We start from the raw sequence: 27,783 nt of genomic DNA on the forward strand, positions 1-27,783 counted from the left end.
CTCAGGAGAGGCGCCTCAGCGCGGCCAAAGTGGGTCCGCCGCGCTGGCTCCCCCGCCCCCTCGGGCCTCTCCTCCTTCCTCGCTCGCCTCACTCCTCACCAGAGCGGCCGCCTGTGTCCTTCCGCCGAGCGCGCGCGGGGACTTTTTTGTGGGGCTTTTGGGCGCCTATGAGAAGCGGCGGCGGCCTTGGGCGCCCCTGCTCGTCGTGCTCGTGGGCGGCGGCGGCCGGGCGCGGGCAGCACGGTAAGCGAGGCCTGCTCCCTTCCTCTTCCCTTCCTTTCCCCCCACCTCCAATGGCCGGGCCGGCCAAGCTTTTCCAGGTCAGTCTGCGCCTTTTTGTATAGGGCCCTTGTTACCGGATGTGGAAGTTGATCTCTTCTTCGCTGGTAAAAAATAATTCCACTTCCCCCGGAACCCGGCGCTTACCGCGGCTCCCTCCGCTCCCTTCAAGCGCCCAACCCAGCCAGGATTTCCTGTCGGGGAAAAGCGGGGACGGGAGAGGCCTTCCGGGGATCTGGCGCTGAGGGGGGCTCCGCCTGAGGGAAATGGAGCCGGCGGGAAGCCGAGCCTCCCTGCGTGAGGGCAGAGGCAGGAGACGGGGCGAGCTGGCGAGCGAGGCCTTGGCCGAAGCTGAGGCGCGCGAGCGACTGCCCTTCGTGCCCGCACTCGCGTTCAGCTGCCGTTCACACGTTCCTTCGAATCCCGACCCGTGTTTATTCTCGAGCATGCGCTGTTCCGCGCGTTTGGGCTAAAGAAGCCTCGGCCCCGGGGAGCTGGCTGTGAGCGGGGAGGCCTGCCCTTCCCGCCCGACGCGGGTTGCATTTTGAGGCAGGGTTTGCTCCTGCTGAGAAGGGAGCGCCTCTCTGGGCGGCCCCCGTCGTGGCCTCGGGCCCGCCGGTGCGCCTGTTGCTTGGGAACCCGGGCTCGTTAAACCCACCCACCCCAGGGAACGTTGGCTTGTGCGTAAGCGTGCGTGAAGTCGGGCTTACTCGGGAGTAAGACCGCAGTCCTGGGGAGTGAGCCCCATTGAAGGCAGCCGGTGGCTCTGTTTGAGTAGATATGCAGTTGGGATCGGGCTGCTCAAGAGCCACTCTCCCGTCCTTTGGTCTCCTCTGGAGCAAGCCGGCTTCCCCTTGTGTGACAAAAGTTCTCCCTTGCACCTTTTTGAGTAGTGGATTCAAACACTCCCGAGGGCGAATGGGTGGCTGTTTTTGGGGAATGGCCAACAAAACATCACATCTAGTCGCCTTGGAGTTTCATTTTTTGGACACCCCCCGGTTCTGCCTCTTAGGATGAATTTGCCTCTGTTCCATGGGGCAAATGGTGTTGATAAAGTCAGTGTTTTTTTTCTGGGGGTACACATACCCCTAAACATTTTGTGAATCTATGTTTGGCCTCGTTGAGAGTCAGTATTTCAATATGAGTAGGAAAATGAGAGTACCGCTAAACATTTTTTTTTTTTAGAAAAAAAGCATTGTATACAGTGACTGCTGCATAAGAAGAGTAGCCTTCCTCTTCCCATTGAGCCCTGCCAGATGCCACCGCTCCCTGAAGTGGTAGGCTTCGCTGTGTAAAAGCATGTAAAATTACCATTGGATCTTTCCTGTAATTTTGTAGAAATCTCTCATTCTGAATTGACATGTTTGCTTCCGTATCTTGTATCCGAGCTGCATATTCACTCCACAGCGAACAATGATGTTTTAAACCTGATGTATTCATCTGGAGTAAGGCCAGTGTTTGCTCGATACTTTGAAACCTTAAAATAAAGTTCTTAATCTGAATTGAAGCTGATGTCTGCTTTTATTGATAACAGGAAAGCAAAGCGAATCCATTCAAGCCTGATAGATAATTTCTGATGAGTTATAACTAGGACAGTTGTAGCTCAGGGAGTACCGTAGTTGTAATGAATTCCATCTGTTGGCACCGTCTTTTAAGACACTGCCAAAACAAGAAACACGTATCATCTAAAAAAACACTTTAAAAATGTGTGCTGATTGTAGCACTTAAGCAACACCAGCCTTATATTTAAGTGCCTGCCTGGTCGCCATAGCACTCAAGTGAATGTGTGGGCTGGCAGAGGCGGCAAAGGAAATACTGCTCCTCTGTGCCCAGCACAGAAAGCAAGTGGGCTTCCAGAAGAGAAAAGCCAGCTCCTCCACTCCTAGCACAGAAATGCAGCAGGTTGCTGGAGACATGGAGCACCCCATTTCTTTTCTGCCAGCCCCCAACCAGGACCTTCTTGCTTGCAGGTTTGTAGCTTTTGTGCCCTTCCTTAAAAGGCCAAAGTAACATGGCTGTTGATGAAAACACAAACTATTCTCAAAATAATTGTTCTATTGCCATAGATACACCATATCTTAAACAAACAAACAACCAGAGTTGGGATCCAGACAACTTGGCATACAAACAGACCTAGGTTTAACTCTTTGCCTTAGCATTTAAAAGGGTTTCAGGTAGCTTTGCTTAGGTGAGCTATGCCTCTTGCAGGAGACACAGAAATAGGCTGAAGGGCCAACGGTCCATGCAGGTTCATGCCCATTTATTTTGGGGATGGAAAAAAAGTCCTTGCTTTTTGAAGGAACAAGGCAATGGATTCCATATGCTTTTTAGAATTCCAGGCACATGTTTGGGGAAGGTGCTGTGTACCATGAGTTTGGACTCCCCCTCTGCCCCTCCCTCCAAATTCACATACTACATTTTTGCAATTTCCCCATCATATTCTTGTTCCTTGTCTGTGATATAAAATCCAGTTCCACAGCTTAAGGAATCTCGCATATAGGCTGTGGCTGTATGCTTTGAAGGGCTACAGGTTTCTTGTAAGTAGCTCATAAACTGCACATCCCCAAACTGGAAAATAAGTAGTTTCTCATATGCTCTTGATGCTGATGTTACGCTCCTAGATTTAATATTTTCAATGAGATAAAAGGTTCTGTTTCATATACTCTTAGTGACAGGCAGTACTGACTTTTGTCAAATTTAGCTTGTGAATTCTTTCACATGGGGGAATATGACCTTGTATTATGCACAAATTATAGGCAAAAACTCTGTAGACCAGCTTGTAAGAAGTGCATAGACAGCATTTAAGTACATAGAGAAGTGTGTTCCAGTGTGTTATGCTTCCAATTCTGTGTAGTCTGCTCTGAAGAATGTAAACTAAAGGCTACTTTTGAACTCGTAAGAACCGTAGATACTAAAAGTTGACATAAATTAATACAGTATACAAATTAAAGGGAGGGACCATATTCTGTGATAAGTCTAAAAAAGCTGTTGAATAAAACAAAAATACTAATCCAATTCCATAGACAAAATCATTTACATTTAAAATGGTCAGTCATGGAGGTGAAGAATCTTGTCAGTTGCTATGGTGTTAATATAATATGGTATGACACTGTTATAACATAATTTGGTAAGGTGGTAGTTCTCCACTAGATGGCCCCAAACCATTTCTTTTGATTATCTGTACCAAAAGACTAATTTTAATAAAGTCAATTAGAATTTAGTCCCCGATTATTCACTAGCAAAATCAGATTTTAGCTATTGACTACTGTGAGAAGAGGAATCAGGGTTAAGGATTATTAGGAATTCTAGTCTGCTTCCTCTCTGTTGATGTAGGTCACAATTTAAGGGGGAAAATGCATGCATACAATAACAAAGCAAATATATACACAAAAGCATGCCAACCTCTCTACTGCATTTACAGCTGCTATCCTTGTTATCTAAATCCAGCTCTCAAAGTTAGGCTGTTTTGAAAGGATGCAGGGAAGTCTGCAAGGGAATGAGGTTTCATGGAACGCAATGGTGATTGCCCTAGGATCAAGGACGGGAGCCTCTAATGTACGTAGGGCTGAAACCATTCATGACTTTGTAAATTAATTCACCTTTGTCCTTGGATTATTATTATTATAGTGGCTAATGTAGATGTTGGAGGGCCACTGTAACATGCTCCATCATTGCATTTCGTTTCAGCTTAAATTTCCAGACAGTTTTCAAGCACAGTTTCACTAATTGTGGCCTAGGTTTGAGGTATTAAGTAATTTACAACAGCCAATCGATTTGAACTGGAAAGAAAAGGCCTCAGACTTTGCACCCATTAGAATAATTATCATGGTCGTCATTATTTAACCTCCTTCCATACACAGGTTTCAAGGTGATGTACAGAATTCAGTAAAATTGGTGCAAGGCACTCCTTGTCACTGCACCTTTTCTCAAGATTCAGGAGCCAGACCGGCACAAGACACTTTCCACTTGAGATGGGCACCCACCTCCCAACTTCCTTCCCGGTTTGCTTTTTGAAATTATGTTGATGCTATGTTAGCAGCAACCTGAGGCTTTTGGGGCTCTGAAGAAGCCTCACCAGCTGCTTTTTTGCACCAGTTGGCTCTGGGGATACGGCAGTGGTGATGATGGTAGCAGGTGGCCCTAAAAGCAGTGGCTTGGGTGGGTGCACATGGCTCATGATTGGCACAGTTAAGGAGCATCCCAAGCTTCTATGAACCTTAATGATGAGGTGCCTCTGAATGATCAGGAGCAATGGAAGTTCCTAAATACTTAGGTGGATTCAGTTGGTTCAATTGGCCTTACTGTCATTTAATTTTGTGCCTGATTGTAGCTGGACGGTAGCTTGAATCTGATGGGAAGGAGAAACAAAAGTTGAGTGCTCTCGGCATAAAGATAGTTTTGTCAGTGATTAGTTGGGTTTATTTCTGGTATTGCATTAGAACAGGCATAGGCATATTTGTATGCCGCTTTTCCGCAAAAAATCCTGCTCAAAGCAGCTTACAACAGGAAGACATTTCAAACAAAACAGGAATACATTTCAAACAAACACTACAAAAACAATTTCATAATAACATAGCCAAACAATAGCAAATATAATAACATACCAAAAACCACATTTCAGTACTATAAATATAACAAGATTACTTAAACATGCAGCATCCAGTAGAAAAAACAACAAGGGAGCTTCATTATTTCACCTTAGTCCTAGAAACACCCCTCCCATGATTTTGCTCACAGTTAGTTATAATTCCTTACATTTAATTTGCATATGAGAGAGTTTGGAGTAGGCATGCTATTATTGTTGTTTTTATATCATTTATGAAGCCAAATACAATGCCTATTTACTTGAAAATAAATCTTTTATGAGTTTAGTTGGACTTTGCCCTAAGTAAGTTTGAATTTCTTTGATATTCTTTGTTAATTTTATCCCTTTGGATCTGATCAATTTTGTTTTAAACCATATTTTCATTCTAAGCTGCTATGTATGGTTTTTTAAAAGAAAAGTATATTAAATGTTTTAAACATTTAAAAACTCTTTTTCCAAAAAACCTTACCCCAAAACCACTCAAAGCAATTTAGAGTAAAAATATATTAAAAACCCAACAAAGGGATAAAAATCGCAATTAGAATAAACACTTCCCAAAATAGTAATTAAAAGCCACCATCAACTCACCACAAAACCCGGGTAGAGAGGATCACCCCCTTTCTTTTATAGCTAAAAGATTCCAAGACTGCAGTGATAAAGGCCCTGCTCCTAGGTGTCATTTTTCTAATCTGACCTCAGTAAGGCCTGATATCATGACTGCAACTGCTGCATAAGCCAGTCGTATGGCCCCTTAGATATGTGTGCCCTATGCTGCTAAGGGGTTTAAAGATCAAAACAAGCAGTTTAAAGAGCTTCCAAATAGACCAGAATATAAAGCCATGGTTTAATGTTGGTTTGCAGATCATGGCTTGTGGAAAGGCATTAACCATAGTTCTCAGTTTAGACGTACCGTATTTTTCGCCCTATAGGACGCACTTTTTCCCCTCCAAAAATGAAGGGGAAATGTGTGTGCGTCCTATGGGGCGAATGCAGGCTTTCACTGAAGCCTGGAGAACGAGAGGGGTCGGTGCACACCGACCCCTCTCACTCTCCAGGCTTCAGGAAGCTATCCGCAAGCCTTGCGAGCCCGGTGGGAGTTCCTGCCGGGCTTGCGGGCAGCAGCCTGCAGCCCGAAGCACGGGGCGCGCAGATGTCTGCAAGCTCTGAAGGCTTGCGGATAGCAGCCTGTTCTGGGGGCTAGGGTCGGGGGAAGCTCGGGCTTCCCCAGCCCCGCAGCTTGGGGGGGGGATTATTTATTTATTTATTCCCCCCCCCCAAAAAAAACGAGGTGCGCCCTATGGGCCAGTGCGCCCTATAGGGCGAAAAATACGGTAAGTGGAAGCTAGAGTGAACTGCAGCTTCTTAGTTTCTTTGCTTGCTCTTGCAAAGGGGCGGGGGGTGCACAGGGGTGGGGGAGCAAGGGGCTTCATGCTACAGTGGTACCTCAGATTAAGAACTTGATTCGTTCTGGAGGTCCATTCTTAACCTGAAACTGTTCTTAACCTGAAGCACCACTTTAGCTAATGGGGCCTCCTGCTGCCGCCGTGCCACAGGGTGATTTCTGTTCTCATCCTGAAGCAAAGTTCTTAACCCAAGGTACTATTTCTGGGTTAGCGGAGTCTGTAACCTGAAGCGTCTGTAACCCAAGGTACCACTGTAATGCATGAAGCATGTCTCAGCTTCTTAAGACAGGATTTGTTTGTGCCAACACAGCAGCCACCATCTATTCAGCCTGCATCTCTGTTTTCAGAATTTTTTCAATGATACATGCCACATTTTTTAATATATGTCCATTTATTTCATAACTGGCATGTTGAATGAACCTTACAGTAATTCTTTTTCATCTGAAATCTTTCACCAGATGTCCCTGGTAGATTTGGGAAAGAAGCTTTTAGAAGCTGCACGAGCAGGACAAGATGACGAAGTTCGCATTTTGATGGCCAATGGTGCACCTTTTACTACAGACTGGGTAATGGAAACATCTTTTATTTGTTTGAATTGCATGTTTTGCTTTTCTGTTGGCCTTTTGTATATATTTCTGAGAGAATCACTGGATTAGTGACATTTGAAATAAGTGTATAACATCTGGATCCAAATTGTGTGACGAGAACAGGTTATGCTCAATTTCATGCTGGCATCAAAGGGTGGGATTCAACTAATGAGTCCCACCAGTGGAAACCCATGCAAGGACTTCTGTTTGTGAAACAGGGCTATGCCCTCTCTCCCCGCCTCCTCGTGCCCCCTAAAATTTATTTGGGGGGTGGGAATCAGGAGAATCCTGAGAACAGCATACAGGGGGAGGAAGTTCATTCCAAGCTGGAATGAACAAGCTGGAATGCTTGTGCTGACAGAACGTTCAACAGCATAATCTTGAATTCCTCCCAAAGACCCTGAAGTTCCAAACCAGCCCAGTACGGGAAGCCTCAGTATGAATATTGAACTTCTCCATCACCACTGTTCTGGAGTTCTCCAACACCAGGGTATCTTGACCAGCTCAGCCAGTAATGATGGTGGTATTAATTGCCTGACTGCAATACTACATACTTATTATTATTATTTAAAAACCCATTTATTCAAAGCAAGAAAAAAGCACAAATAGTTATTTAGAAAATGTAGTATTGGACTGGCTATTTATGAATCAAATTTTATGAAATGCAGGAGTAACTATATGAGTAAGCAGGGCAAAGATCAGTCACTTCAACATCAAAAGTTGAAAAGAGCTTACAAATCTGTGTGAGTTTAATGAAAGCCTCTTCCAACAGCATTTCTACAGGATCGCCCTTAAAAGTGAATAAATAAATAAGAAAGCCTCACCCTAAATGCACTTAAAAAAATAATAATTCATGGCACTCAAAATTAAATATGTTAAGGAAGGGATGCCGTTAAATTAGAAGAGTATAAATATTCTGTGTGTTCACAACTAGAAGATAGATGGAAGTTAATTCTTAGCCTGATTGTTTGTTTGTTTGTTAACTGTGCTATATATTGTGTTGCAGTTGGGAACGTCTCCTCTTCATCTAGCAGCACAATATGGGCACTATTCCACCACTGAAGTGTTGCTTCGAGCTGGTGTAAGTCGGGATGCCAGGACCAAAGTGGACAGAACTCCATTACATATGGCAGCTTCTGAAGGCCATGCAAGCATAGTAGAGGTGTTACTTAAGGTAAATATATAGCTATATGCACATTTCGTGATAACTGTTCATAAGCTGAAAAATGCTCATTTGCTAGTTGATGCGAATATGACTTTTCATTATCAGTGGCATTCAAAGAAGCCTTCTAAAAATATTGCTTGGGCTCAAAGCATGCCACAAAGGTAGTTCCTTGTGCAAGCTGGGGTTTTGGGTCCTCCACCCTGGAGCCCCTCTCCCCCGCCTCCCACCAAAGCCATGGGGTTGGAGAATGTGGTGTACAGACGCAAAGCAAACTGCCTTGCACTAGATCAGGCCATTGGTCCATCTAGCTCACTGACTTGGGCCAAAATTTCAGTAAGTTTTCCCTGCCCTATCTGGAAAAGCTGGGGATTTAACGCTGCGTTTAAATTCTGTGCTGCGCCATTAAGCTACTTCAGTGGAAAGCATGCACACTGTTTTCCACATATTGCGCCCAGCCATAAGCAACAATGGTACATTGTTTATACAGAGATGGTACATTTTAGTTAACAAGTGACTATATTTATTGTCATTTTTTAAAAAGTCCATGTTGTGTATGCTTTGCTTGATTGTTACTGATCATGAAATGGCAAATACTGTAGAAGGCTGCAGGACTGGAAATAACTATTAAATGGGCTGTGTCTTTCAGTTTTTCAACTCTTGATGGAAATCTGAAGTAGTTTGGGGGTTTTGTTTTATTTGTAGCATGGCGCTGACGTAAATGCAAAGGACATGCTGAAGATGACTGCTCTTCATTGGGCTACAGAACACAATCACCAAGAAGTAGTGGAACTCTTAGTAAAATATGGAGCAGATGTCCATACGCAGAGTAAATTTTGCAAAACAGCATTTGACATCGCTGTGGACAATGGGTTTGAAGACCTGGCAGAAATATTACAGGTAACTCAAAACCTTCTTCAACAAAGTCTTTCCTGGACCTCTGTAAGAATGTAAGAGCCTGCTAGATTAGGCCAATGACCCATCTAGTCCAGCATTCACAATGGCCCCCAGATGCCTGTGGGAAACCTTAAGCAGGAGCTGAGCAAATGAGTATTCTCCTCGCCCCCTGTGGTTTTCAGCAACTGATATTCAGAAGCATTACTCCCTCCAACCGATAAGTTTGTTGACTGATATCCACTTCTTCTATCACAGCAGGTGGGTTAAACCACTGTGCTGCTTGGGCTTGCCGATCAAATGGTTGGCGGTTCGAATCCCCGCAACGGGGTGAGCTCCTGTTGTTCGGTCCCAGCTCCTGCCAACCTAGCAGTTTGAAAGCACGCCAGTGCAAGTAGATAAATAGGTACCGCTCCAGCGGGAAGGTAAATGGTGTTTCTGTCCGCTGCTCTGGTTTCACCAGAAGCAGCTTAGTCATGCTGGCCACATGACCTGGAAAAACTCTGTGGAAGCGGACAAATGCTGGCTCCCTCGGCCTTTAAAGCGAGATTAGCGCCGCAACCCCAGAGTCGTTCGCGACTGGACTTAATTGTCAGGGGTCCCTTTACCTTTTTATCCACTTCTTCTACTTGGTCATCGTGCCTTTACTGATGTTCTCACCATATTCATTCTACCTAATGTTAGTCTGGTGCATATCCACAAAGTTATTTGAATTTACCTGAGTTTAGGTATCAATTGCATTTCCAAATGTCTCCTTTATTTTCTGTGAACTATACTGACTCCTCCTCTTCCTCTTAATTCATTATCTGCCTTTCATTCTAAGGTCCCATGACAGTTTAAAAGTAGTTCACAGTTTCTTTAAAAAAAGAATAAAATGTCAAAATACAGTAGTACAATAACTATACAAAATCTGAGTGTGATGGCTTTTCCCCCCTAATGAAGGTGGAAATAAGATGTTCTTGTTGCCTGTTCTGTCATAGATTGCAATGCAGAACCAAATCAACACAAACCCAGAAAGTCCCGACACTGTGACGATACATGCAGCAACGCCTCAGTTCATCATTGGACCTGGCGGGGTAGTGAACCTAACAGGTCTGGTATCTTCTGCAAATACATCATATACAGGTATTCAGGTGTACAGGGGGTTGGGAATGATTTGTTCACCATATTAAGCAAAATGCTTAGGAATAAAATGATGGTAAGGTTTCAGCAAGTGCATCATTTGCCCTTTAGTTTTTTCCATCATCCCCCAGTTCAGACTTTTTTAATTGCTTAAAGTTTGGCGTTGGAATCGCCCTCCTTTCTTGTCCCCATTCGTTCCAGTGGAATGTGTACAGGAAACTAAGTCAGCTACTAAAATGGATGGGAAGTTTGCTTGTGTATGAGTTATTCAAGCACATGTCAGGCTCTGGATTTGCAGACAAGATGATGTCTTTGTACATTACATTTGAAAGGAATATTTATGCAACCTGCTGACGTCGTTTGTGGTTTGACTTTTGTATTATCTCCTTGTAGATGATACAGGAGTGTCTGCTGTCCAGTTCGGTAATTCCTCAACTTCAGTACTAGCAACTTTGGCTGCCTTAGCAGAAGCTTCAGCTCCGTTGTCCAACTCTTCAGAAACACCAGGTGAGGAAAAAATATTTGGATGTTAAAACAGGGATTCACATTGTTATTCATTCATTCATTCATTTATTAAAAAGAAAGAAAACGGACAAAATTTCATCTCCTTCACAAAATCCTGAAAAAAAATTAACATTCTTCTTATAATAATGCCATTTCTATGAAGGCAATAATGGCAATCACTATTTGAGCAGGAAAACCATTATAAATAGGATTGCAATTAATGGCAAAGATGAAAGCTTCTGACTTGCGTCTCCATTGTATTTGATGTCTGATCTTTCTGACATAAATCATGCTCTACAGATTTTGATAGAAAGCCTTCTGGTGTACATCCCATCTTTTGTGAACTTCAAAGCTGATTTTAATATAACTGCTTGAATGTAAACGTAGCTGCTCAAATTGCTGCTTTTTGTGGTTCAGCATTGGCTTTTAATGATCTTTCTCCTGTTAAAACCTAAAAAAGGTAGTATGGCCAATGTTAGTTTGAGACTAATAAGTACCCAGAAACAGGATTTTGTTTAATGCTGAGTGTTAAAATAATTTCTAAATATTAAAATTTGCATTTCTCAATATAATAAGGTTACCCATGTATCAAACTCCAACTTTCTACCCATTGAGAAAGTACCTGGAAATGCCAAAACATTTTTATACTAGTAAATCCACTTTGCTTTATGTCAGGTACTAATATGAAACAGCAAATAAATGTATTTCCTTGTATCAATTGTGCTAGGCATTCAGGTTTAGAAAACTGTAATCTCCATCTTTTGTCTTTGCCCCCCTCTTACCCCAAATTGCGGTCATTTTTATTATCTTTTGGTAGTGACATGATGGGTTTACAAAACTTGGGCATGCCTTGTATATGAAAAAGTGGTTTAGCTGCTCCTGCACTGAAGTTAGCTGTAAGTATAAAGTGTGATGAAGGGGGAAAGCCCCCCAAAGAGCCTTTCTCGGCCTTTTCTTCACACAAAGGTGTTGGAGAGAGAGGTTTGGAAGAGTGAGATCTTACTCTCTCCTAACTGAGTTGAGCACAATGACACTTCCTCCTAGCACATTAAACCTTGGTTAGATTTGCATCTGCCCTTATCCACCTTTAAACAAATGTTTCCCACAAAAATACTTAGGCTAGAATAAATCACAGACACTTGACTTTCCAAATAAGTGAAGATTTTATTCACAGTTTCCAGAAGTTACAACAAACAAGTAAAATAAAGAGGAAAAAAGCTTCCAAATGCCATAAAGGAAAGCACTTGGTTTCCTTACAAAAAGGATTGTGCAATTTTTGGGTTAGCAAAGATACAGGCTATAAAATCTCATTTTTGAGAGATTCAGTTCACTTGGTTTTTCTTGGAGTTGGGAGCAGGGGCGCCGACTTATAAAAAATATTGGGGGGGCCCATACCGGGGTCCTGCCCCGGGAAGTTTTCTAAATTTTAGATGAAAATTAGTGAGTTTTAAAGTTTTTTAAAAGTATTTTAGAGTCATATGATCAACATTAGAACCCCGAAAACTCGACTCTCTATAACTCCACACTCCGGTAAACTCGACAAGCCTGAAACACTTTTTGGCTTTGAAAAAAGAAACAAAACATAAACACGCACGGTATTTTCGTAAAAAGCTAATTTAATTTACAGTAACAATTATGCTTATAGACTATTACAGAGCAGTGAATATATAGCTCTGAAAAGACTGAAATGATATTTAAATAAATCCTAAACTATCATTAAAAGAATAAAACATAAAATATTGCTGTCGCACAGTAATAGCACTTTGATTAATAAGTGAAATAGCTAATTTAAGCTTACTTTGAATAAGGCTGAGGGTTCATTAAATAAAAATAATATCTCAAAGTTAATGCTTTAATACAGTTAATAAAGTTAATACAGTATGCCTAATACTGTATGTAAATACTGTAATACTGTATGTAAATAACGGGCTTTAATTGGGTCTTACACCCTAAAAATATTTAAGTATTTGAAAATAACTAATACAGTACTATAGTAATATAGAAATACAGTACTAAACTAGTACTAATATTTCGAAACTGAAAATTTAACATTCTGTATGTATTTAATTCTCTATTTTATAAAGATTTTTAATATCTGACAGTGAGTTTGGAGTAGCCCAATGCAAAAATCCTGAGGATCCATGTGGATCCATGCTTTGTAACCACGTTTTTGCACCACTGTGACCCTAGGCAACAGTGGGTGCGTGATTTTTTTGGTGCAAGATGTAGCCATGGACATGCTATGTGATCTGATGGTGAATTTGGGGTGACCCAGTGCAAAGATCCTGTGGATCCATGCTTTGTAACCACGTTTTTGCACCATTGCAGCCCCAGGCAACAGTGGGTGCGTGATTTTTTTGGTACAGACTGTAGCCATGGACATGCTATGTGATCTGATGGTGAATTTGGGGTGACCCAATGCAAAAATCCTGAGGATCCATGTGGATCCGTGCTTTGTAACCACGTTTTTGCACCACTGTGACCCTAGGCAACAGTGGGTGCGTGATTTTTTTGGTGCAAGATGTAGCCATGAACATGCTATGTGATCTGATGGTGAATTTGGGGTGACCCAATGCAAAAATCCTGAGGATCCATGTGGATCCGTGCTTTGTCACCACGTTTTAAATGGGGAGGGAAGGAAAAACACAGAAGGGACAAGAAGCACAAGAGGGGTGTGCGGAGAAGCAGCTGGCTAAGAATGCAGGGGAGGAGCTTAACGGGGTGGGGGGGGAGGAAAGGAAGGCAAAAGTCCCCCCCCCCCAAGCCAGCCCCCTCTCTCTCTCTCCCATCTGCATGTTTTACGGCTGCCTGCGAGTCCCTAGAGCATGGAGAGGAGGAGGTGGTGGGCTGGAGCCTGCACGCAGTGTGACTAGGAAAGAATTAGAAGGAAGGACTCGATCCTTTCCTTAACCCTCTGCTTGCCAGGAGGGCAGGGGATTCCCTGCTCTTTGTTGAGTTTGAGCAAATGCAGCAACAGAAGCGGGTGGGCAGTAAGACCCTGAGGCAGAATGCAGGAAAGCAGCAGCTTCTGCCTTCCCTCCGCCCGACTGCCCGATCTTATTTTTGCCTGATTTTTGCCTATTTTTGCCCCTGCGCTCCGGCTCCAGGGACCACACATTCGCTCAATAACACGCACAGACATTTCCCCTTACTTTTTAGGAGAAAAAATCTGTGTGTTATAGAGCGAAACTTACGGTAATAATTTTCTTAAATTATTGGGGGGGGGCAGAGCCCCCCAAACGAATTTTTGAGGGGGCTCGGGCCCCCTCAGGCCCCATGGAGTCGGCGCCTATGGTTGGGAGCCGTAGCCACATGGCTCCTTGCTTATTCCAGCAAGCACAAAGAAAAAATGACTGTGAGCAGGGAGCTGAAAACCTGCTAAGCTACACCCACTTGCAACCTGAGCTCAGGTTAACCCTTTCATGCATGCAGTTGTGAGTCAGTAACTGTCTATTACAACAGAAGGAACATAGGAAGCTGCTTTAAATGAGTAAGACCATTGATTTATCTAGCTCAGCATTGTCTACACCAACTCACAGCATTTCTCCAGTGTTTCAGGCAGGAGGCTCTCCCAGGGGATGCTGGGAATTGAACCTGGGAACCTCTATAGACAAAGCAGATGCTCTATCTCAGATCTACAGCCCCTTCCCATAACAACACAACCATAACCATAGTGCAAATTGTATTTGTAAGACAGCTAATAGGATTTAATAAATCTAATAAATAATAAAGGCCCGCAGAATGGTTTCTGCAAATGGTAGGTATTTAACTTTTTAAAAGCAAGTTTGTCAATAAGCATCCTGATTACTCTTATCCCTTTTATTATTTAACAGTTGTGGCTACAGAAGAAGTAGTGACTGCAGAATCTGTGGATGGTGCAATTCAGCAAGTTGTCAGTTCCGGAGGTCAACAGGTTATTACCATAGTAACTGATGGGATTCAGCTTGGAAACCTCCATTCCATTCCAACTAGTGGAATGGGTCAGCCCATTATTGTGACCATGCCAGATGGGCAACAAGGTGAGCTGAAAGGATATGTAAAATGAGGACTTCAAATCCTCTTCTGAACAATGCATATAAACATTTTTGTTTTTGTTTTTTTGCATTCAACTCAATAGTCACTCCAGGCCACAATTTTTAATGTTTTTTTAAAAGGGGCAAAATGGGAATACAAATGGCTCAGGAAAAACAGTAGCTTTTAAGGGAGCAACCAGCAAGTATTTAACATTAGGGGTGTGCTATAAATCAATATTTAGTCTGATATCGAATAATAGATCAAATCATGATAACCGTTTTTTAAAAAAACGACCTTGCAGTTTATTGCAGTTTGTGTGTGTGGTATTCAAAAAAGCACAATATTGTGTGTGTAGCCCTTGCTAACGGTACCTCAGTCAATTCTTCCCTGCCTCTTGCAGGGGCAAGAAATCGCTACAGTAGGCTGACTCAAATACAGTGACTTGGTTTTCAAATGTAATCCGTTCCGGAAGAACGTTTGTATTCCGAAATGTTCAAAAACTCAGTACGGAAGCCTCAAAATGGAAAACTGAATAAGAAATCTGTGTTTTCTGTTTGACTTCCGAGGCGCATTTGAAAACAGAAACATTTACTTCCGGGTTTACAGCATTTGAAAACCGAAATGTTCGTCAACAGCAGGAGTCAGCAAACTTTTTCTATGGGGGGCCAGTTCACTGTCCCTCAAAACTTGTGACGGGCTGGACCGGGCGCGCACACGCCTTGCCTCCCTATCTCAGAGACAGATACCTCCACTCACTGCGTTCAGACGGAGCGGGCTGGGCTGGGCTGGGCTGGGCTGGGGAGGGGGCGCCCCACCAGTGCTGGGTCTCAGCTTGCGCAGAGGGGCCGCAGCCACCCTGCCGGGAAGGGCCCCTACCCTGGAGTGTCCATGACCATGCTGCTAATATGCCACCGCTGAGCAGCACAGAAGAGTTCTCCTCCTCCTCTTCCCTCCTTGCAGGCTCTCTGCTCCCACTTCTTCCTGCCCCTTCGCTTCTTCTCCCTTTTTGGAGCTAGACGTCATCAAGGCGCCCTGCCCTGCGCCTCGCCCCGATTGGAGCAGCAAGTCTCAGGAAGGCTCGCCATTGGCCACCGTCTCGCGTCAAACCGTCCAATGGAGGGGAGGCCTGAGGTTGCTAAGGCTTCAGATTGGCCAGCGTTGCAGAAGTCTGAGCAACCTCAGAGCATGCTGGGAGTTGTAGTTCGGGGAGGGGTCACAAAAAATGGTCGTCCCCCCCAAAAATGGGAAAAATTGGTGAACACGCCAATCCAAGCAGCGATTGCAGAACCATTTGCGGGCCGGATCCAGAGGGCAATTGGGCTGGATCCGGCCCGCGGACCATAGTTTGTCGACCCCTGGTCAACGGAGACGTTCGAAAACTGAGGTACAGTGGTACTTCGAGTTACAGAGGTTTCAGGTTACAGATGCTTCAGGTTACAAACTCCGCTAACCAGGAAGTGGTTGCTCCAGGTTAAGAATTTTGCCCCAGGATAAGAATGGAAATCGCACGCCAGCAGTGCAGCGGCAGCGGGAGGCCCCTTTAGCAAAAGCACGCTGCAGGTTAAGAACTGTGTCAGGTTAAGAACGGACCTCTAGAACGAATTAAGTTCTTAACCTGAGGTACCACTGTACCACTGTATCTCCAAGCTCTCTGAGAAACAGAGCTCAGAGCACCAGTTAGCACTCACTGTCAGTCTCTGCTGCAGCAGAGCAAATAGCTACAAGTTGCTACAGCAAGCTGACTAAAAAATCGCCTTGCAGGCTAACTCAAATATTGCCAAGCACATATCGCCAAACAGAACTTTGAGAAACAGCTCTCCATCTCCCCAGCTGTCTTCCCCCAAGGCTCTTGCTTAAAGGCTCACAAGATGTTTCTTTAGCTCAGTCTGCCCTGCAATGCTTCTCTCTATCTCTATCTCAGAATAAAGAATCTGAAGAAGAAATCACTCAAATCTCTTGTGGTTTAGCAAAGCATCTGAATTTAAACGGCATTTCCATGCGCTCTGGCACTCGTCACAGTCCTCCATGTGCCAGTAGCGGTTTAGTCATGCTGGCCCATGACCTGGAAGGCTGTCTGTGGACAAACGCCGGCTCCCTCAGCCTGAAAAGCGAGATGAGCACCGCACCCCATAGTTGCCTTTGGCTGGACTTAACCTCCAGGGGTTCTTTTACCTGAATGTAGCATGTGTAATCTCCGTATTTCTGATACAAATGTATTTTAATTCAAGTCCTTACAGTACCAGCGACTGACATTGCTGAAGAAACAGTGATCAGTGAAGAGCCTCCAGTCAAGAGACAGTGTATTGAGATAGTTGAAAATCGGGTGGAGTCTGCAGAAATAGAAGTAAGGAATTTGTTAGCTGAGTTGTTTTATTCAAATTTTCTAAACTGAGTGTTTATTTTCATCTTTCTTAATAGTTTTTTTGTAGTACCACAAAATAAGATATTTATAACTGCATTACAGTGGTGCCTCGCAAGACGAAATTAATCCGTTCTGCGAGTCTCTTCGTCTTGTGGTTTTTTCGTCTTGCGAAGCACGGCTATTAGTGGCTTAGCGGCTCTTAGCGGCTTTAAAAAAAAGGAAAAAAACTCGCAAGAACTCGCAAGACGTTTCGTCTTGCGAAGCAAGCCCATAGGGAAATTCGTCTTGCGGAACGACTCAAAAAACGGAAAACTCTTTCGTCTAGCGAGTTTTTCGTCTTGCGAGGCATTCGTCTTGTGGGGCACCACTGTATATGTTTGTCTCTGATATATTTGTTATAAATGTTTAATATAAATGTCACATTGCATGTGGTTTGATGGCCTTAAATATAATAACAGTTTTTCAATGACAAACAAAGATTTGGTGTACATGGAGAAGCCAAGAAGAAATATTTTATTTAGATTCCCCCCCCCCCCCAAGATGATATTATCCGACCAAACTTACAATATTTATACTATTATGCATAGTATACTAAAGTTTTGGTATAAAATGTCATAGATTTTCTCCCTGAAGTTCTTCTTGTTTATATTTTGTATAAAATGAGGACACTCTTGAACCAATGTGTACATTTATATCAGCAGCTTTACCTGTTTGTGGTCAAAAGTCTACATACATCACAACTGTGATGATGTTAATGTCAAGTAACTGTATTTTCAAAATTATGTATCATAAAGATTTTGTTCCTTGTATACAGTCTGAAAAGTTGCTTAATGCAAATTCAGTAAATAAGTTTAGTTATCATCTCAATTCCATTATACCTTCATCATTCCAAGGTTTGGACTTTAGTGCAGAATTTTATTGCTTTTCTTTGTGATACAGGCAAAAATGTATTCCTACAATAAAAAACCCATCAACAGTCTTTTTACACATTATCACCCTGATTTTCTTTTCATTAAAAGGTTTCTCACGGAGAATGTATAATGGACTCTGTTGTCATGCTACAGGAATGAATTAGATATTAAAAATACAGCTGTCCATTTAGATTTCTTTTGAAAGTTACTGTATTGGCCCAAATATAAGCCACTTTCCCGCCCAATTCTGCCAGTGAAAAGTTAAAGTGCGGCTCATATTTGTGACCTTATGCCACCAGCACGGCTCATTTCCCAGGGAGCAGCCCGGGAGGAGGTTTGGGAGCAGTGGGCAGGCTGGGCACCATTGCCCCATGCTCCTGGGCTGCTCGGGGGGGGGGGGACAGCTCCCCTTTGCCGGCAACCTCCCCCCTTCCTCCCTCTTCCCAGCAGCTCAGGGGAGGCTTTGGAGTGGCGGGCGAGCTGCATGCCGTTGCCCCGTGCTGGGGGTGGGGGAGCCGCACTACTTTGACGGCAGCCAACCCCCCCCCCAAGCAGTCCGGGAGAACGGGGGAATGTCTTTTTTCTCCCACCCCCCTGAATTTTGAAGGTGTAGCTTATTTGCGGATGCAGCTTATATTCGGGCCAAAATGGTACAGTTTGAGTGTTTAATTGAGGTGGAGCATTCCTAGACTCAGCAAAATAAGTAAAATAAGCCTCTGCTTGTGTGGTGCTCAGCATTGCTACAGGAGAAGAAGCCTGCTTTAGAAAATTGTTATTGATTTTCTTCTTGTTCTCCAACTCAAATCATGTGTCCCACTCCACTATGGGAAAAATGGCATTCTGCTTTTAGGTATACATAGTATACTTTAAATGTACTATTATTTTTAGAGTTATAAGCTACCATCAGTGTGCAGGGTACTTTGCAGAGTTTTATAAGCAATCTACATTTTGACAGTGGTGAAGACAATATGGAGAGAGAAGGGATGGCAAAGCAAGGGCCACTTGGGATGGCACTGAGCAGCTGTGCATTTAGGTTTCATTTTAGTGAGGGATGCAGATTAACATATTCAGACAAAGGTTCGCCAGGGAAAGTGAGTACTGAGGAAGGATTTGACCACATATTTGTCCTCAAGGAGGAAGGTCTAAGCAAGAACAAATGGGCAGAATTGTTGGAGAGCAAGAGACCTTTGTTCAATCAGAAGAATAGACTGACCAACAGTTATCAGGTACCTGAATTGCTAGTTTTTGAGTGCTGGAGCACAATTCAACTGGATGATAAAAAAATTGACAGTAACAGGAAAAGAATTTGGAACACAAACCGTAGATAGGATGGACTTGTGCCTCAGTCCCAAATATATTTACCGGGGACTAAATAAAGTTAAGATTAATAAAGTTTATTCCCAGAAAGTATGATTGGGATCATTCTGTAAGAGAAAAAGGGATATCATCAGAAGGAAGAAGAGGAAGTTTATTATTTTTACCCGGCTTTTTCATTTCAGCAAAACAGTGTTTACAGATGGACCTTCTTGGTCCCTTTTATATTGTACTACCTAGTGATTAAAGTGGAAACCATGGCTGAAATTAGCTTATTTATATTTTTTAAAAATGGAGTCCTTTAAAGAGGAGGGGAAAGGCTTTTGCTTGTGTACGGATCAGAACAAAGCTATTTCCTAGGCAATTATTCTTAATAAGGTGGAAATGTTGCCTTTTGGCTCATGTAAGATCGCAGCATGTCATGAGCTGGTCATTTGGGTTCACCAAAATTCCAAGCTGGATATTTTGTAGGATGGAGAAAATTTCTTTTGCTTTTGAACTCAAGTGCTTTTTTTTTTACCATGAAACTGTTCTCTGTCATCAAATGAAAATGGAATAGGTGGCTTGGCTCAACATACTTGACTTTGTTGAATTATTTGTCAAATTAAGCAGGGTGGGGGGAGTCAGTCAATCCAGTCACTATTTAAAGAGCAGTGCCCTTTGTGGGGGGGGGAAACACCCTTAGAATAAAAGTCCAAAGTAAAAATTCATGACAGATGTGTTCTTCAAGAGAATAAGAATGTTAGCAAGGAATAGCATTATGTTATCCAGCTGCACAGGAAACCCTCACATAATAATTGCATTGTGTGACTAATGTAACAAGTGAATGCTGTATCTTCATGTTGAAATGGGAAAATAATTTTGCCATCGGTGGGAAGAGAATCAAGCCTGAATTTTTTTTAGTGCAAACCCCTGCAGCAGTACTATCCTACCATTTGGCCCCTGTTTTCTGTCTCTCAAATGCCTTGCATAGTGTCCTGGTTCAGGAGGCAGCCCACTTGGTCCATAGAACCTCTGCAGTTAGCCTTCTGAGATAGTGGCCTTGCTTCTCCCCATGTAATTTCATCTATGGCTGTCTCTCTGGTTCTCAGTGGCTGCTGCCAATCAATTTCCAGGCACAACATTTAATCTATGTAAAATGCTGTTTCACAAAAGTAACTATGTAACAGCCCTGTAATTTGAATATTTTTTTAAAACCATGCATTTATTTAACAGTATTACTAATGTTTTACCTGATAAAAACACGGTCTTGTAGTCTGTGCCTGGAAAACATCAAAATATGTCAAACACTTTCTCCCTCAAGCAAATAAAAAGTTATTATTGTCTGGGGAAAAAACCAAACACATTTCCTTACCCTGCACATGTAATAGAGAAGACAGGGGTACCAGCACTAATTGCTGAGAAACGGCAGATGAGAGCTCCCTGGGGGATGGGGTGGGCAGACTGGTACATGGCAGTGAGCTCAGTGCAGTTCTGGTACTCGGAACAAATCCCTAGGCTCAAAATTCTTACATTCCAAATGTGTGTCTTTTGCATCAGTCGACAGATATGGGGGTTCTAATAAAAAACAACACAGAATTGATCCTGCAATCCCCAGGCCTGTCCTCCAAGGCTAGCAACTAGTTTTACTTGTGAGCCACTTTGGAGAAGTCAAGGTATGAAAGGAAGAAGAGCATCTTCCAAGTTAGTCACCCTTAGTTTGCAACTTGGAGAACAAGACTTAGAGTACTTGTCTCATGCCTGGTCTCAGTCTCTCTTCCCACTGCTTTTCCTCTGGAAAGAATGGAGGGAAAGAGGTTTGGGCGAGGGGCTGAATAGATAGCACCCTTTGAAATAAAATTCAGGCACTAGTTACCTATTTCATAGTGGTTGTGATAACGGAATGAGAGAACAGCATACAGTGGTGCCTCGCAAGACGAAATTAATCCGTTCCGTGAGGCTCTTCGTATAGCGGTTTTTTCGTCTTGCGAAGCAAGCCCATTGACAGCTTAGCGGATTAGTGCTATTAGCGGTTTAGCGGTTTTTAGCGGATCAGCTGATAAGCGGCTTATCAGCAGATCAGCTGATAAGCGGATTAGCGGCTTAGGAAAGGGGGGGAAAAGCCCGCAGGAACTCGCAAGACATTTCGTCTTGCGAAGCAAGCCCATAGGGAAATTCGTTTTGCGAAGCGCCTCCAAAACGGAAAACCCTTTCGTCTAGCGGGTTTTCTGTCTTGCGAGGCGTTCGTCTTGCGGGGCACCACTGTATTTTAACTATCATGTTAGAATAGCCCTTAGGTGGTATCATTGGGCAACCAGCTGATGTCATAATGGGGACTCAGCAGGCAGAAGAGCCATGACCTTTCTGGTTGCTGGATATTGCAGTATAGTAGTGTACAACATCCTTGTGCAAGGTAGTGGGAACTTGGGAGAGCTTAGAAATTTAGCCAACTAAATTCTACTCAGAGTAAATCCATTGAAATCAAAGTATCTGAGTTAGTTGTGGTCAGTAATATCAATAGGTCTGAGTAGAAGTTAGTTGGATAGAATGTGCAGTGATTTTATGTTATAAACGTCCTGAGACCTATGGGTATAGTGCAGTATACAAATTTAATAATAATAGTAACCCAAGGTTCTGAGTTCCATCTCCAAGCATTCCTACATGAAATGACACAATATATTGTGTGTTCTCCATGGAGTTCTTTCATGCAAGTTGTTTGGGTGGTTTTGGAGCCCAATAATGGAAGGTTGTTGGCCACAGATAAAGGGCATGTGATACAATAGAGTGGAAAGAAATCTAAAGAAGTATAACTTTGAATAAAGAAAGGAAAATTGTGTTTAAGTTCTCCTGGTACATTTTAGCATTCTTACGCACTTGCTGCTAAGTTTCAGTGTACTGGTACAGGTCTGTGGGGTCAGCAAGCTGACTTGAGTGCAAGAATTCAGACTTTTGGTTTGTAGACTGTAGACAGTCTTAATCCAAAACACGGTGAGATAGCACACACAATTCTAATCATGTGATGGACAGAGGGGATGTTTCTGATCGCTCCATGATGCCTTTTTCATCACCATCCTTGTTGCTTCCCAGAGATTGGGGGCAAACATCTGCAGCAGGGAGCTTCCGCTACCTGGATAGCCTCCCCACATGACTTGTGACCCCAGAAGATCAAGTTTCTCAATTGTATAGGAAGCCTATACACATAAGAAAGTCTCATGGCTAAAGTTATCCCCAAGTTAGCTTAGACCCTTGCCTTATATCCACCAGCAGTCATGCTTTCACTGTTGTGGATCAAAGAGAACAACAATTACTAGACTTTTAGAAGACATCTGAAGGCAGCCCTGTTTAGGGAAGCTTTTAATGTTTGATGTATTACAGTATTTTAATTTTTTTTGGAAGCTGCCCAGAGTGGCTGGGGAAGCCCAGCCAGATGGGTGGGGGTATTAATAATAATAATAATAATAATAATAATAATAATAATAATAATAATTATTATTATTATTATTATTATTATTATTATTATTATTATTATTATTATTATTATTTGTGCCTGGCTCAACACTCCCTGTTGAGCTTCTGGCGTTTAATTTTGGCAGGCATTTTAAATAAGCTTTCTTGATTTCAACTGGCTTGACTTTATTGTATGTTTTGTAACCTTTCTGTACACAGCTTAGAGACTACAGACATGAGTTAGAATGCCTGAATAGGGTTTGCTAATCCCATTGATTTCACAACATTTCCAGGAATAGAATAGAATGGAATTTAAGGATTTGGGATTCAAAGGCAAATACACTTTCCTCCTCTCCGTAGTCCTTCTAACACCCATCTCCATTTGCCGTGTTACAACATTATTAGAGGATAAAAAGGGAAGGGACATAGGACCAGGCATATGCAGCCCTTAGTTCCTTGGAGAATAGGCATTTAAAGATGTTTTATTCTGTTTAATATTCTGTTGGGAGCTGCCCAGAGTGGCTAGGGAAACCCAGCCAGATGTGCAGGGTATAAATAAATTATTATTATGATTATTATTATTATTACTACTACTACTACTATATACAGTGGTACCTTGTTTCTCGAATTTAATTCATTCTGGGAGTCTGTTCAATGCCTGAAACGGTTCAAAAACGAAGGAGCAGCTTCCGATTGGTTTCAGGAGCTTCCTGCACTCAGTTGGAAGCCGCGTCGGACGTTTGGCTTCCGAAAAATGTTCACAAACTGCAACACTCACTTCTGGGTTTGTGGCGTTTGGGAGCCAATTTGTTTGGGAGCCAAGCCGTTTGAAAACCAAGGTACCACTGTAGATGTAACAAAATAAATGTGTAGGTCACTAACTCAGGAGATAATTTGTGGAGAGGCATAATCTTTGGATGATGAAATAATATGCATTTGAAAAGGTTTATAATCGGACACATGGAGGGGAAGGTGGGAAGTCTAGAGATTAAGAGAAATATCCAAATATGGACACGTATTTTGTATTGTTATAACTTGTAAAATCAAATAAAGATTATTTCAAAAAAGGAGAGCTGTTTGTAAGTGGAATTTGTAACAGAAGAATTAAAAGTAGCTGTTAAAACTATTAAGTGGAAAGCTAGATTAACTTCCTTCTTCTCCAGACTTAAATATTCTATTGCTAAAATTAATTGCAAGGCTATGTTTGTTAACAGCTAGCCAATTGGTTATATAAGGGATCTTTTAAAACTAGCCTGTTCCCATATTTTATGCCACATACGTCAAATTGTCTGACTTTCTGTGATATCATGTTGCCTTATTTAGAATATTTTAAAATTAACTATTTCCCTTCTCCCTCCTCTTCAAAGAATAAGCTCAAGAAACATGCCAGAATTCCTGTATATTTGTTCTTCAGATACAATGAAGTGGTACTTTTAAACAAGTGCAAACCAGCCGTTGATTCATTTTTCACACAATTTACCTATACCTTTCTGCGTTTTGTTTTAACAGGAAAGAGAAACTTTACAGAAGCAGCTGGATGAGGCAAATCGGGAAGCACAGAAGTACCGCCAGCAGCTTCTGAAGAAGGAGCAGGAGGCGGAAGCCTATAGGCAGAAGTTGGAGGCAATGACCCGCCTCCAGACTAACAAAGAAGCTGTCTGAATGGTTGAAGCGAGCATTCTGTCAAGCCAGTTTTAGAAAACAGCCGTACAATCTCGACCTGCGTGTCGCATCAGCCGCAGCCCCGGGATTATATGCTAGAGAAGATGCTACAGGTTTGAAACTGGACTTAAGCCATGAGTTCTGGTGAATTTCTTGTATAATAAGTAAACTCAGAATTTAGACATTTTGTGCAAAAAAAAGAAAAAAAATATTTAAAAAGAAATACTGTAAATAGTTGTTTTTTTACAGTTCCAAAATTAGTTGCTGAATCTTTTTGAAGGGATCCACAAACATGCAAAGGCAATGTTTTTGAGACCTTTTTGATTTTAGTACAAAACTGCTGAAATACAGAACAGTTTTAAGGGTGATAACTGTTGATTTGAACTGACGGTGTGAAAATGAATTATGTGATGGAACCAGTCCCGAAGGCTAGCAACTTAGACTTCTGAGTTCATACATCTCCTCATGGAAATCCTTTGTACAGCTTTAAGTAGTTGTCCAGAGTCTCTGAACCCTGCCCCTCCCTTTTTTATTTAGAAAAAGTGTAATTTTTTTATATTTAATTACTGATATATTCAAGTAGATTGACATGTATATGAAGCTGATATTTTTTAAACTTTTCAGTTTGTACATATGCTGCATGTTTATATCTATATATATATCTATATATAGGTATATAGATATATAATTTCTACATACAACTTGCAGAAGTATTTTTCAGGAAAGAAGAGCAAAAATTATGAGAAAAAATGTCTAATCTATAGGTCATGGGTGGGGAGACAGAAGCAAGCTGGTGGTTTGTTGTTGTTTTATGCGAGTCCCATTTCTTGATGAAATGTAACTTGAGGGAAGAGAAAGAAAACCAAGACAGGTTTGTATGTAAACCAGCCTTCGCGCCAACCTGGTGCCTTCGGATTGTTTTTGGATCACAACTCCTATCACTGCCAGCCATCTTGACTGTGCTGCTTGGGGCTGATGGGAATTGTAGTCCAAAAACATATTGAGGTCACCAGGTTGGCACGAAGGCTGATGTAATATATGGATTATTTGAAATTTATTCCACGCGGAGCATGAAATCACATTTCTAGCGTGTCTAGCAAATCTGGGCCACAAATCCACAGGTGGAGACCAAGTTGCAAAGCAGTCCAGTTAACTTTCCCTCTCCTCTCCTCCTATGCTGCCACCTTAACTTTGCAGGCTCTTAACTTTGCTTCACTTCCAAGCATTACAAAGAAGGTGGCTGCGATTGTTCTTTGCGATGGGTGGAGAGGGGTTGCAGATTCCCCTTTAAAGTATCTATAGGTGAATGACACAGAGCTGTACGGCATAACATGATTCTTATCGACCGAAAGCAAACCCGAATGAGCTGAGCTCATTGAAAGCATTTGATGATATCTATGCATGCAGGTGTCTCTATAGCAAAAGGTGGTATCGCATGAGCTGCACAAATTTCCGAAGAGGGTGGAGTTATTTGACAGGAAGGGGTCCAGATTTACAACGGCATATAGCAATTCACTTATTTGTGTGTAACACGGGCACAGAAGGAACTTGGCTCAAGCTGAACTCGAGCTATTGTCTATCTGGTGCAGCAAGAGCATAGAGGTTGCGCAGTGGAGGAGAAAAGGTTAAATTGGAACCATAGAGAGAACTGCTGCCCACACTGCAACCTCGTTTCGCTCCTCTCTCGTCTTTCAGGACCGCGACTTTCTTGTAATAACAGTATAAAGAAATATAGGAACGCTGGGTGCAATAGCAGGGCTCTTCTCCTCTGCAAGCCCCTTCAAATTAACGCAAGAATGCAGAAGATGGAACTCTTGAGCAGCTTGGATTCACTTTACGTAGAAACCACACAGGTGAAGCCCCACGTTCTTTCATTCCCTCTGTTCCACTGCTCTTGCGATCTCTGCTCTTGCTTGTTTCAGTGGAGCTTGCAAAGGGAAACCTTTGAATTTGGATTTCTTCACTTAAGATCTACAGTTGAGCAACAACATAAATATATACGATGAGTTGATACTGTTGTTGCCTACAGTTGTTTCTGATGGCTAGGATTATGTTTGAATTTGTGCAGCCATCAAAGATAGGATACATAGCACTTCCAGCGTACAACACTGTATCTTTTTGAAGCTTTGTAATATCAAGAAATAGGGGGCAGCCCATAATCACTATTACGTTTGAGAATATCGGAGTGTTGTCAGCACTTGGTCCCAGGAACTGGGGTTGAAGGGGAAATAGATGTAATCTCACATACCAAGGACCTCACAACTCAAGTCTGCTTTACACATGCAGCAAGAATGAGAGGTAGAACAGACTGTACCACTTCCGGTTGCAGGTGGAGACTGTCATTTTTTAATGTTCCCTTGTGCTTTTTTTTTTTTTAAAGGAAACTTGCAAGAAGAAAGCTAGCACATTGGAGGGAATGGTGCTGATCCAGCCTTGTGTGCTAGTTTTCTACTTGCAGGGGGCTTTTAAAAATTTATTTTTACACAGTGGAATGTTCAGAAACATGATTGACTTTCTCGGGCAGTAAAGCCTTTTCTATCGCATCGCCCTGCTGCAAGTGTAGAGCCAGCCAGAGTGCTTCAGAACCAAGAGCAACATTCAGATACCTGTGGCTTTTAGACCTTCACTTAGACCATACTGCCTTAAAGATTACTGAGTCTACATTGCGTTACACTTCAAACTACTGTGCAGCTCCTTTATTTCAGAGTATACTTTGTATTTGATTTGTGCTTTGCTGTGTCTGTTTCAGTGCTTTTATGAAAATGTATAACTTTATAAAATCATCTAGAAGATGACCTATACAAAATAATTGCCCTTAAAACTGTACTCTGGCCTACTTTTTCTATTTACAATTAAATATCTTTTCCACAACTGAAGTGTCAGTTTACTTTTTTAAAAAGAAGAAGACGTTACAATAGATCAGTGTTTCCCAACCGGTGTTCCGCGGCACACTAGTGTGCCGCAAGACGTTGCCTGGTGTGCCGTGGGAGGGAGGCGGGCGAGTCCGGCTGATCCGCTGATAAGCCGCTTAACAGCTGATCCGCTAAAAGCCGCTAAACCGCTAATAGCACTAATCCGCTAAGCTGTCAATGGGCTTGCTTCGCAAGACGAAAAAGCCGCTATACGAAGAGCCTCACGGAACGGATTAATTTCGTCTTGCGAGGCACCACTGTAGCTTTTAAATGAGGATTAGACAAAATTCTTGGGGGATGGATTGCCAATTACTGCCACTTACCAAAACTTAGGAAATAGTCTTGCACAAAGTCCATCTAACTCAGGTGTAGGGAACCTTTGGTCCTCCAGGTGTTTCTGAACTACCACTCCCATCAGCTCCAGCAAGCATGGCCAATGGCCAGGGATGATGGGAGTTGTAGTTCAGCAACATCTAAAGGGCCAAAACTTCTCCATGTCTCATCTAGCTTAATATCCACACAGCTCTTCAGGATTTCAGACAAGGACACTGTGGTCGCTTCCAGGTGACCTATTTATTAAGCATTCATTCTGATTAGTTTGCAAGGAAGTTTTAAGATGCATCAACCAACTGTTGCCCTACACTTT

At 42.5% G+C, this 27,783-nt stretch overlaps 1 protein-coding gene and 1 long non-coding RNA gene across 4 annotated transcripts in view; one reads left to right on the plus strand and one right to left on the minus strand.

Moving 5' to 3' along the window:
* The window catches only part of LOC309329022, a 114,034-nt gene that overhangs the window by 5,080 nt on the left and 81,171 nt on the right, over positions 1–27,783 (minus strand). The gene's annotated exons all lie outside the window — the stretch shown is intronic.
* On the plus strand, positions 100–27,096 carry GABPB1 (GA binding protein transcription factor subunit beta 1). Of its 3 annotated transcripts, none has more exons than XM_081839171.1 (9): positions 100–243; positions 6,726–6,833; positions 7,861–8,028; positions 8,722–8,916; positions 9,891–10,002; positions 10,426–10,539; positions 14,370–14,555; positions 16,779–16,894; positions 24,073–27,096. In XM_081839171.1, the coding sequence occupies exons 2-9, from the start codon at positions 6,726–6,728 to the stop codon at positions 24,223–24,225; spliced, it is 1,152 nt and encodes a 383-aa protein (XP_081695297.1). In that variant the 5' UTR covers positions 100–243; the 3' UTR covers positions 24,226–27,096. The 3 variants fall into 3 exon arrangements, 2 of the variants coding, with proteins under 2 accessions (XP_081695297.1, XP_081695298.1); XM_081839172.1 differs by lacking the exon at positions 100–243 and adding an exon at positions 2,059–2,249; XR_014150859.1 differs by lacking the exon at positions 100–243 and having other exon boundaries at positions 24,073–25,096; positions 25,239–27,096.

Source organism: Podarcis erhardii, assembly GCF_964252035.2.
Source record: "Podarcis erhardii genome assembly, chromosome: 14".
Lineage (NCBI taxonomy): Eukaryota > Metazoa > Chordata > Lepidosauria > Squamata > Lacertidae > Podarcis > Podarcis erhardii.